Source organism: Ahaetulla prasina, chromosome 11, assembly GCF_028640845.1.
Source record: "Ahaetulla prasina isolate Xishuangbanna chromosome 11, ASM2864084v1, whole genome shotgun sequence".
In the NCBI taxonomy this organism is placed as follows: Eukaryota; Metazoa; Chordata; class Lepidosauria; order Squamata; family Colubridae; genus Ahaetulla; species Ahaetulla prasina.
In genome coordinates, this window is record NC_080549.1 from 13,909,992 (window position 1) to 13,922,737 (window position 12,746).

General features: G+C 44.2%; 1 protein-coding gene across 4 annotated transcripts in view; it reads left to right on the forward strand.

Annotated features, from left to right (window-relative positions):
• Positions 1–12,746, forward strand: part of MID2 (midline 2) — a 231,955-nt gene that overhangs the window by 201,568 nt on the left and 17,641 nt on the right. For all 4 annotated transcript variants that reach the window (XM_058196559.1, XM_058196562.1, XM_058196560.1 and 1 more), the window contains exon 8: positions 4,066–4,227. In XM_058196559.1, coding sequence (XP_058052542.1) covers positions 4,066–4,227 — 162 coding nt within the window. The remainder of the gene's footprint in view (positions 1–4,065; positions 4,228–12,746) is intronic.

Here is a 12,746-nt window from a genome sequence, read left to right on the forward strand (position 1 = left end):
CCAGTTATGTTTCTTGGGATTTATTTCCCGGTAAGCTTGAATGGTGAAAACTCAAGATGAAACTCAAAAACTTTGGCCACCTAATGAGAAGGAAGGACTCACTGGAGAAGAGCCTAATGCTGGGAACGACTGAGGGCAAAAGAAGAATAGAATAGAATAGAATAGAATAGAATAGAATAGAATAGAATAGAATAGAATAGAATAGAATTGAATTGAATTGAATTGAATTGAATTGAATTGAATTCTTCATTGGCCAAGTGTGATTGGATACACAAGGAATTTGTCTTGGTGCATATGCTCTCAGTGTACGTAAAAGAAAAGATACGTTCATTAAGAATTATAAGGTACAACACTTAATGAAGGGGACAACAGAGAATGAGGTGGCTGGATGGAGTCAGTGAAGCAGAAGGCGTGAGCTTAAATGGACTCCGGGGGATGGTAGAGGACAGGAAGGCCTGGAGGAATGTTGTCCATGGGGTCATGATGGGTCGGATACAACTTCGTGACTAACAACAACAACAACAATAAAGCTTGAATGGACCATATAATGTTTTAAACAAACATTGCAAAAATGGCTCTCTGTATTAAAAAAAACCCTGCTGTATAAAATTAAACTATCCATCCAGTCCAAAATCTGGAATGGTGCGGTGGCCTAGAGGTGGAGCTCTCGCCTCATAATCAGGAGGCTGTGAGTTTGATCCTAGGTAGAGGCAAATATTTCTCTCTCTGGGCAAACTGAGAATATATCTGGTGAACAAAACTCCACATTGGCAACAGAAAGGGCATCCGGCCATTAAAACAACTCTGCTTGTGGAGTCCACCCCGCAAGGTATTAGGGGGTTGTTAATTGATGATGATGATGATGATGATGATCCAGTCCAAAATCTGAACAAAGTATAGTGGATTGGACAGAAGGCCAGCAGTGTAGATGGTATTGCATAGAAAAATGTCAAGATCAAATTGCACGTTATCTCCATGAAGGTAAAGCTGTAAAAGAATAACAAAAATGGTTGCTTCTGAATTAGAATAGAATAGCACAGAATTCTTTATTGGCCAAGTGTGATTGGACACACAAGGAATTTGTCTTGGTGCATACGCTCTCAGTGTACATAAAAGAAAAGATACCTTCATCAAGACTTAATGATAGTCGTAGGGTACAAATAAGCAATCAGGAAACAATCAATATCAATACAATTACAGATTGGAGAAGGGTGCTAAGTGTACCATGCACTGCAAGAAGAATCAGTTCCCCGGTCCTGGACCAACAAAAAGAGTAGTTGCTGCCTTGATCCAATGATCAACAAGTAGATATTTACTTTGGATTTGATATGCAGGCAGATGTTAGCCTAGGGAAAACAAATGCAACAAAGCAAGGTTGATGGAAGTAGAAGAAAACAGATAAGGTTGATGGAGAAGACAGGACAAGAAGCAACGGGTGGAAACTAATCAAGGAGAGAAGCAATTAGAATTAAGGAGAACTTTCCTGACAGTTAGAACAATTAATCAGTGGGACAACTCGGGTCCAGAAGTTGTGAATGCTCCAACACTGGAAGTTTTTAAGAAGAGATTGGACAACCAACTGTCTGAAGTGGTATAGGGTTTCTTGCTTAAGCAGGGGGTTGGACTAGAAGACCTCCAATGTCCCTTCCTATCCTATCCTATCCTATCCTATCCTATCCCCTTCCCTTCCCTTCCCTTCCCTTCTCTCCTCTCCCCTCTCCTCTCCTCTCCTCTCCTCTCCTCTCCTCTCCTCTCCTCTCCTCTCCTCTCCCCTTCTCTCTTCCCTTCCCTTCCCTTCCCTTCCCTTCCCTTCCCTTCCCTCCCCTCTCCTCCCCCCCTCCTCTCCTCTCCCGTCCTCTCCCTTCCCCTCCCCTCCCCTCCTCTCCTCTCCTCTCCCCTCCTCTCCTCTTCCTTTCCGTTCCCTCTTCTCTTCTCTTCTCTTCTCTTCTCTTCTCTTCTCTTCTCTTCTCTTCTCTTCTCTTCTCTTCTCTTCTCTTCTCTACAGTAGATCAAGAAGATTGCTGAGGTGTTGGTGGAAGAGCTACCAAGATGGTTCAGGCTGGTGAACATTTGTGCATGTATTTGGAGGCACCTGTTCACACCACATGCACATAATTTGTAAATTGGGAATTAGCAGATTAAGCATCTCCTGTTCTTGCATGGGCAATGTTTATTTTCCTTTAGACATCCGAGAAGATCCCATTCTCTAAACTGTTTACTGTCTGGGATTAGAGGGTGAAGAAAGGAGGTGTAAAATTAGACTTTGGTGATTTGTAAGAGATGTTATCTCCCGCTTCTCGCATTAAAGCTACCCAGTGAACAGGGCTTGTAAAGTAAACCAGATAATCCACTTCCTGCACTTAGTTTGCCCACCTTATCTCTTACTGCCTTTGTTATCTCTGGATTGATTTCCGGCCATAAATCAGACAGGAGAGGTGTGACATATTTTTTTTTCAAGCCCAAGGCCAGCTCATGGCCTCTGAGTGTCTTGCACTAAAATTGATATAGGGAAAACCAAAGCAGATTTTAGAAAGAAAGTATCCTCCTATGTTTAATTTGCACCTCTCTCTCTCTCCCCCTCCCTCCCTCCCTCTATCTACATCTGTCTGTCTGTCTGTCTGTCTGTCTGTCTGTCTGTCTGTCTGTCTGTCTGTCTGTCTATCTATCTATCTATCTATCTATCTATCTATCTATCTATCTATCTATCTATCTATCTATCCTCTCTCTCTCTTCTTAGCTACCTACATCTTCCTTCCTACCTACCTACCTACCTACCTACCTACCTATCTACCTACCTACCTATCTACCTACTTACCTATCTATCTATCTATCTATCTATCTATCTATCTATCTATCTATCTATCTATCTATCTATCTATCTATCTATCTATCTATCTATCTATCCTCTCTCTCTCTTCTTAGCTACCTACATCTTCCTTCCTACCTACCTACCTACCTACCTACCTACCTACCTACCTACCTATCTACCTACCTACCTATCTACCTACTTACCTATCTATCTATCTATCTATCTATCTATCTATCTATCTATCTATCTATCTATCTATCTATCTAATCTCTCCTCTCTCTCTCCTCTCTTTTCTCTCTCTCTTTTCTCACTCTCTTCTGTCTCTGTCTCTGTCTCTTCTCTTCTCTTTCTCTTTCTCTCTCTCTCCCTCCCATGTCCCTGGTGCTCTCAGAACCTGGTTGTTTTCTTGCAGACATTTCATTACTCAACCTAGTAAGGAGTGAGTTTGCTTTCAGTTTATATATTAGTAGCTTGCCTTGCCAGTGTTGGTGGGAGTGATCTTGAAGATGTTGTTGATGGTTTTGTGGATGTTAGACCAAAACCAAGGATCCCTAATTTCAAACCTGAGCTACAATATTCTCCCTCTCTCTCTCTCCCTCTCTCTCTCTCTCTCTCTCTGTCTCTTCTATCTATCATATTGTATATAGTAACTCTCCCATCATGTTTTTCCTTTCGTCACATTAAGCATGTGCTCCCAAAAATCTTTGGAGGGCCACGGAGGTTGGGGTGAGGAGATACATACTGTATAGCTCTGAAATCTCAGGATGCTGTAGATTTTTCATATGCAAAGAATCACCATTGGTGGTCAGACTATAGGTTTACTTAATCCGTATATATCCAGCAGTTGCTTCTGGGATAAGCTTATGCAACCCTCTCCTCTCAATTTTTCTTCCTCTCCTGCACACTTTCCTTCTGGGTAAAATTTATGGCGTTAGTTTGGGGTCTTCCAACTAAAATGTCCATAAGTACTCCTCTTGGTAGGCTACATTCTTGCCTTCTTGAGCTTAGATCTGGACAATCCGGTCCGAACCGGGAGCATTTCACCCCCGGTTTCAAATAAGCTGAAGGAAAACTAAATACTCCAAACGAGGAGCAGCTGAGATGAATAAGAGTTATTATTTTGGGTGCCTGTTCCTCAGACCTTGAAAAGCACCAGACTTTCTAATTTTGGTGCAAATAGGTCGTTGCGTGGTTCTAGAAACAACTTTTTTTTTTAAAGAACAGCTGTGTTCTAAATCAGCTCCTTTATTTTCCAGGTCTCTACAACTCTATGGACAGCTGGATGATTGTCCCCAACATCAAACAGAACCATTATACGGTGCATGGGTTGCAAAGCGGCACACGGTATATCTTCCTCGTCAAGGCGATCAATCAGGCTGGCAGCCGAAACAGTGAGCCTGCCAGACTCAAGACTAACAGTAAGCATTTTCATGGTTGGGACTTTCTTCCTGGTCTGAAGACGGGAGGGGAAAGAGCAAATGCATGGGGCATAGAAGTAGAAGCGTGGAAAAAGAATGTCTAGAAGAAGATGTCTAGAGGGGATAGATGGGGAACTCATCAAATTTGCAGATGACACCAAGCTGGCAGGAATAGCCAACACTCCAGCGCTATCTAACAAAATGAAATTCAACAGTGAAAAAAGTAAGGTTCTACATTTAGGCCAAAAAAACAAAATGCACAGGTACCGTATATGTGGTACCTTGCTCAATAGTAGTACCTGTGAGAGGGATCTTGGAGTCCTAGTGGATAACCATTTAGATATGAGCCAGCAGTGTGCAGCAGCTGCTAAAAAAGCCAACACAGTTCTGGGCTGCATAAACAGAGGGATAGAATCAAGATCACGTGAAGTGTTAGTGCCACTTTATAATGCCTTGGTAAGGCCACACTTGGAATGTTGCATCCAGTTTTGGTCGCCACGATGTAAAAAAGATGTTGAGACTCTAGAAAGAGTGCAGAGAAGAGCAACAAAGATGATTAGGGGACTGGAGGCTAAAATATATGAAGAACGGTTGCAGGAACTGGGTATGTCTAGTTTAATAAAAAGAAGGACTAGGGGAGACATGATAGCAGTGTTTCAATATCTCAGGGGTTGCCACAAAGAAGAGGGAGTTGGGCTGTTCTCCAAAGCACCTGAGGGTAGAACAAGAAGCAATGGGTGGAAACTGATCAAGGAAAGAAGCAACTTAGAACTAAGGAGAAATTTCCTGATAGTTAGAACAATTAATAAGTAGAACAACTTGCCTTCAGAAGTTGTGAATGCTCCAACACTGGAAATTTTTAAGAAAATGTTGGATAACCATCTGTCTGAGATGGTGTAGGGTTTCCTGCCTGGGCAGGGGGTTGGACTAGAAGGCCTCCAAGGTCCCTTCCAACTCTGTTGTTATATTATATTATGTCTACAAGAACATCTTGCAGCACCTACGAAGGTGTGGTGATGGATTCCAGTTCTTCATATTCCAGAATGGGGTTAAGTTTAAAGGGAGAATCTTTGACTGTTTAGGAAGGTTGGCTAACACTAGCTGGGTTTGCACACCAGGTTACATTAAAATATAATGGAGTTAAGTACTGAGTAGCTTGGGTTGTGGTAGGAAGCCTAGCTGTCCCTTTAGGTTTGGCAAAGTGGGTCATCATGTTTACAGATTAACCGAGCCTGGAAGGAACCTTGTAGGTCATCTAGTCCAACCCACTAGGGATTTGAAACGCTGAACTGCCGACCTTTCAATCGACCAGCTCAGCATCATAGTCACTGAGCCACCATGTCCCTCTCAGTATCACTTATTACCACACTATTCTGCAAGTCCATCCAAGGAGACTTTGGGGACTAGGAAGCTTCCTTTGGTGAACATCTCATAGTTAACCAATCTTAGAGGTCCACCGGATTTGAATAGTTGCATGAGATGAAAGAGGTGGACCAGATGTATGGGAGAAAAAGACTCAGAGATAGGAGAAGGATATTGTCTCCAGAAACCTATTATCACAAACCCATTTTAGTGGATATTTAGACCCAACTTCATTTGGCCTGTAGAAAGTGGGTTTTAATGGATTCCGGGATCCTTCCCACTTTGATATTTCAATTTTTCCTATCTTCAGTGTTTGACTGGGTGTTTAAAATGATTTATTGCCTCCACCGCTTCCATCAACTCCCTGGAAAGCAGAATGTATGCAGGGGAAAAAAAACACACCAAAAAAAACCCCAAATCAAATCTTGTCTTGCGAGTTGAGGAGAACAGCTTAGCTTTGATGAAAATCTTTTTCGTTTTTGCTCGCTCGCTCGTTCGTTATGAAAATGCATCGCTCACACATTTGTGAGGGATTTTTAAAAAGGGATGAATGGCTGCCTGGCTGGATAAGCCGAGTCCTGACAAAAGCCTCTAATTTGAGGGTATTGACTTGTGTCAATGAATTGCTAGCAAGAAAGGGTTATAGGGGAAAGGAGCAGTTGTGGGATTCAGCTGGTTCGAGCGAACCAGTAGTTAAATTGCTGGCTGGCTCCGCCCCCTCCATGCCCCGCCCCTTCTAGAAGTCCCCATGTGTCTCATTTTGGCTCCTAATTAAGTGCCCCAAAATGGGGCACAGGGGGGCGCCCCCCTGGAGGCTTCAGGGAGGCCTCCTAGGCCCGTTTTCACTCCCAGGAGGCTTCAGGGAGGCCTCCTAGGCCCAAAATGGTGCACGGGGTAGGGGTGGGGGTGGAGGCTGCAGGGAGGCCTACTAGGCCCAAAATGGGGTATGGGGGGAGGCAGTGCGTTTCCCCCCCTCATGGCCCGTTTTTGCTCCCCGGGGGATGCAGGAGGCTGAGTTCTGGCTTTCACACCCCTTTGCCATACCCACCATGGCCATACCCAACAACTGGCCATTAGGGCAGAGAACCGGTTTTTAAATTATTTGAATGCCACCACTAGAAAGGAGATGTCTCTCACTCAGCCGAGTGATTAGGAGGTGGGCCAAGACTTTGCATTGCACTGGAAGTCCATTCGTTAAATTAACCAAACACCCAATTGAGAATTCATGACCTGTTAGCCTATGCATGTCAAAGAGAGAGCATAAACTGCCAAATGAGATGGAGTGGGGGGCTTCTGATTGTACCACCAATTTGTAATCAGGGTCTCTTAAAGTAGACTTCGCCATCTCGCTTTCCTTGATTAGGCTTCTGGTTTGTTTGTTTTTTAAACCACTTACCTCTTTTGGCAAGGAATGTATGATAATACAAGGGGTAGTTTTCCATTTACAATCTTCACATCTGCTGCTGAGTTGCAGCCCAGCCCAGTGGAGGTCAGGTTCTTCAGAGGGATTATGGGGATACTTTGGAAAAGAAGACCTTAAAACCCTAGATTTCACGGTTCTTTCTCTTGGACCAAGGTTTTAGAACAAAGACATATATGGGGTGGCTTTTTCAGCAAAGCATGTTTTAAAAGCAGGATTGTCAGCAAGCCACATCCAAGTTATATCTCCTGAAATGACATTCATGGGGTTTTATTATTTTTTTTAAATGTGTGATGTTTTTGAATCCTCATATGAAGTGTCCTTGGAAATTACATCCAAGGCAGGGGTGGGTTGTACTTACCTTTAGTACCGGTTTGCAGTTTTGGGGGGTTTTTTTGCATTTATATCCCGCCCTTCTCCGAAGACTCAGGGCGGCTTACACTGTGTTAAGCAATAGTCTTCATCCATTTGTATATTATATACAAAGTCAACTTTTATTGCCCCCAACAATCTGGGTCCTCATTTTACCTACCTTATAAAGGATGGAAGGCTGAGTCAACCTTGGGCCTGGTGGGACTTGAACCTGCAGTAATTGCAAGCAGCTGCTGTTAATAACAGACTGCATTAGTCTGTTGAGCCACCAGAGGCAGTGTGGGAGCGCACATGTGTATTCTTCTGCGCATACGCAGATGACCCATGATGATGTCATGGCAGGTGGGCAGAGCCTCCTACTGGTTTTACTATCGGTTCTATAGAACCAGACAGAACTGAGAGAACTCACCACTGATCCAGAGAGAAGCAACTGAAGAGATTGGGAATGTTTGGCCTAATTGGAAGAAATATCCCTCTGGTTCAGGTCTATGCCGGAAGAAGGACACTGGAAACATGGAGGCTGACTGGAAAGATAGTTTACAGATGAAGCACAACCACCAAGCACTTGTGTGATTCTGGGCAGCTGACCACATGGAGTGAAGAGTGAGGGGGTTTTATACCGTCTCTTGGCCTTTGTACTTGAGCTTCCTGTTCCTGTGCAAGAATATGTATTGTATTGGCTGTTGTGAGACTCCCATGGGGCTATGTACAAATCCTAGGAGTTTGCCTGAGCTAAGCTTGGTTGAAGTATGGCTGATGCAGTGAAGGGGCTTTTGTTCTGAAAGGGTGTTGGGTAATTCCTTTTTTTCCTCCATTTTTTTAAAAAATTCATAAACATTTTGAATACAGTGTATTGTCAGGGTACATCATTTACAAAAGAAAAACAGAGAACAAAAAGAAATATTAAAACGCATATACTGGTAACAATAGTAATAATGTAACAATAGTTTAGGCTAAATTTCTCTTTTTATTAACCTATTTATAATTCTGATAATTATATTAGCATATTTATAATTATAAACCCCCTTCATATTTAATTCATATATAGCAATAATCTTTCTTCATCTAATTTCTACCTCTTATCTCTAATCAGTCATAAAATCTATTCACATGGAGTTGAGAGTGAGGGGTTTTTATACCTTTTCTTGGCCTTTGCACTTGAGCTTCCTGTTCCTGTGCAAGAACATGCATTCTATTGGCTGTTGTCAGACTCCCATGGAGCCAATATACAAAAGGAGTTTGTCTGAGCTAAGCTTGGTTGAAGTTTGGGCTGATGCAATGAAGGGGTTTGTGTTCTGAAAGGGTGTTGGGTAATTCCTATTGTGGCTTAACGGCTTTGCCCTGAAAAGGGTAATCCCATCATCCTGGAGCTGGAGGTTTTTTGTATTTTAGATAGGTTGGCCCAGTCTTTCCTAATGGGCACAAAATATTCACCGGGGCTATTAAGAAAGTGTGTGGGGGGGTGGGATTGCTTTAAAAAAATGTTTCTCCATTTCTCCCTTTAGGAAATATAATATTCTGCAGGAGTGAAATGCTACCGGTTTGGACCGGTTCAGGAGAATCGGTAGTAAAAAATGCTACCAGTTCAGGTGAACCGGTATTTCCAACGATCAGCTCTGACGCGTGATTTATATTAGCTAGAATCATCAGATTCTAGGTAATCTAAATCACGTGGCACAGCGGATTTCCCCTCCTCGCTGTGCTACTTACCTTTGTAGATTCAGAAGGCTTCAAAATGTTCCTTTTTTAGCGCTGTGCTGGCGTGCCTCAGGTGTGCATGCGCATGAAGCATGCATTCGATAGCTGACTCACAGAATTGGTAGCAGACTTCAGAGGATTTCACCGCAGATATTCTGCCTTTTTAATATTTCTCAAAATATTTCATTCTTCTAGGAGAGTCTTGAGTCTTTCTACAGTCTTGAGGTAGGAAGGTGAAAGATGGGATATGGTAGCATGTGAAGGGAAGTCAATGTTCTGTCTCCTTCCCCACTTCAGACCCATGAACTGGCCTTCAGCCAGCGGATTCATGGCTCTTATCAGTCCTGCAGAGAAATCGCAGCTGCCTGCCAAAGTTCAAACAAATGACTGACGTAGCAAGACTTTCAGCTCTTTTTGAAATGGATCAGCTAAACTTTGCTTCACGTGGAGTGAGAGCAGTACCAAAGCTCCTTATATATCCTGTGGGGTGGGGCTCCCGCCCCACCCTTCCTTTTGATGACGCTGCCTTTCTAATCTTCTGAAGCACGGGTCAAGCCAAGCTTGATTATTATTATCAGCTGGGTCTGAAGGCGTAGCCTGGGGAAGGGAGGAATCAGGAGATGATGGCCTCATTATGTCCTCCAACTGGTCTGGTTCTGGATCCTGGAATTGGTGCTCCCGAGGTAAGCCTTACCGTCCCTTCCCCCTCACTCGCTGAGTCACTGTCGGGCATGGGGCCAGGTTTGGGGACTGGAGTCACAACAGTCAACTTGACATCCAAAATGTGTTCTGTGTGCTCTCAAAGCATAGGACAAGGAGTAGAAGCCTTCAATTACAGGAAGATTACTGTGCAATGTTAAGAACAAGTTACCCAGAGCAGTGATGGCATCTCTTTCTGTGAACATGTCCAGCTAAAAGCTGGAGAGAAACTTGTGATGACTGGTTTAATGTGGACCCCTGCAGGTCTCAAAGTGTCACCTCCCAACCCTGATTCTCAGGAAACCTCCTGAGATTTCGGCGGTGAGATTGCCAAAACCTTGCAATATTTCCCATATGTATAGTTAGGACAAAAAAATATAGTTAGGATAAAAGGTAGCTCAGTGGCTAAGACGCTAAGATCAAAAGGTCAGCAATTCAGCAGTTCGAATCCCTAGTGCTGCGTAATGGGGTGAGCTCCCATTACTTGTCCCAACTTCTGCCAACCTAGAAGTTAGAAAGCACATAAAAAATGCAAGTATAAAAATGGGGACCGCCTTTGGTGGGAAGGGAAGGGCGTTTAGTTATGCTGGTCACATGACCACGGAGACATTTTCGGACAGCGCTGGCTCTTCGGCTTTGAAACGGAGATGAACACCGCCTTTACCTTTGTAGTTAGGCATCAGTACTACTGAGCAATGTTCCCATCTGTTTGCAAAACTTAAGTTATCCTGCACTTCAGGCAGCTTCTACCCACAGTTAGAAAATCTGGAATATTATAAAAATGCAATTAAAGGAGGGAGGGGGGGAGATAAATAAATATGCAATAGCTCTCTTGCCCAAAAGCTCCTTCAGAGCAGAGAGTCTGACAGCCTTCATGAACTCCAACAAAGATGTGCTTTGACAGACTTCAGCTGAGCTCTGCTTCTGCTGAGGAATAACAATTGATTGGTTATGTCATTCCTTTCGCTTCTCAGCACACATGTTCCTGTCAAATAGTGTTCAGAATTTTCCTAAACTTGGTTGAGGCCAACTCCGTAACTCTGCAGAGCTGGAGGGTGAACTTGGTTCACTGCAGATTCAGCCAGGTTCATTGTCACCTGCAGGCAAGGGTGAAATGCTCCTGGTTTAGACCGGTTCGGCCAATCCAGTAGCAATGACGGCCGGTGGTTCGGAGAACCAGTAGCGATGACAGCTCGAGGCTCCGCCCATCCACCCACCCAGTTGTCATTACTTCCTGGTTTTAACCAGGAAGTAACCTGTTTTTTACCCTCTGTGTATACGCAGAAGGGTTTGCACATGCGCAAAGGGTTGGCGCGTGCATTTCCAAACTGGTAGGGAGGGTAAGTAGATTTTACCCATGCCTGCAGGGTATCCAGAATTGATTTTCAAGAACTCCCTACTGCAGCCACAGATTCTCAAAACCAGCTGCGGAGATGCATCCCTCGAAGAGGCTCTATTGTTTTAACTGATCAGCTAGCACAACTTTTTCACAGTCATGCATCGAACTGACTTTCTGGATTGATCCAAAAACCACCCGGCACATCCTTTGCTGCACAAGAGCTTGGGCCAAATGTGCCCTCATGCAAGAGCCAGTTTGGTCTAAGTGGTTAAGGCTAGAAACCGGGAGACCATGAATTCTAATCTCAGTTTAGGCATGAAAACCAGCTTGGATGACTTTGAGCCAGTTCATCTCTCTCAGCCCTACCTGTGTCATAAAGTTGTTGTCGGGGGAGAAAACAGGAGGAGGAATGAGGATTCCTGTGGCTGGATGGAGTCACTGAAGCAGTTGGCGTGAGCTTAAATGGACTCCAGAGGATGGTAGAGGATAGGAAGGCCTGGAGGAACATTGTCCAAGGGGTCACGATGGGTCGGACACGACATCACAGCTAACAACAACAATCACCTTGTGTTATTTATATAATGTAGATCAAGGGGGCCAGGCGTGCGTGGCCGGCTGGGTGGGCATGGCCAACTGAGTGGGCATGGCCAGTTTGACGCCACTCCTCAGACTGCTGGCATGTTTCCTCTCTGCATTGAGTAGACCAGGATGGCCCTGTGGGCCAGATCCGACCACATCACGGGCCGGATCTGGCCCGCAGGCCTTGAGTTCAGCGGTGACATTCAAATTTTTTTACTACCAGTTCTGTGGGCATGGCTTGGTGGGCGTGGCGGGGGAAGGATATTTTAAAATTTCCATTCCCTCCCCAATCCAGGGGAAGGTTATTGCAAAATCCCCATTTCCTCCCGATCAGCTTGGACTTGGGAGGCAGAGAATAGATGGGGGCAGGGCCAGTCACAGGCTGTATTTACCGGTTCTCTGAACTACTCAAAATTTCCGCTACCGGTTCTCCAGAACTGGTCAGAACCTGCTGAAACCCACCTCTGCTTGAGTTTGACATCCCTGATCTAGATAGATTGCAAGGTTCCTTCCAAAATCTATGCCAAATCTATCAAGCCTTGTCTTCCTTTCACAGCAGTAGCTGTTCAGATGCTCCTCCAGGAAATTCATGCTTGAACTATGCCTCTGTTGACTGTCCCCTGGCAGACAGATGGCCCCTGTTGAGTTATTGCAGTTTATGGCCATTAATGCTTGCCGTGTGGTTGCTTGCAATTATTTAATTACAACCGACACCAATTCTTCCCCCTTCCCTTGCCTCTTTCATTGTGCGAAATAAATCATGGCGCCAGGCCATGTATTCGGAAGGGATCGTTCTGCAAAAAATAACATACCAGCAGCTTCCAGCTTTTCATAAGTGGAAGCACAAAGTGAATACAGCTTGTTACATCTGTTGACAATGGTTCTGCTCAGCCTGTATCGAACAGCATAGAATTGGCTTTCAAAGCTCTCTTGATGTCCACGATAAGCTGATTGACAGTGGATTTCAGTTCTCTGTACTTCCTTCTATCAACAACGATGCAAAAATTCTTGTACCGTTGAGAAAACATAGCAGCATATCTAAGAATTCCT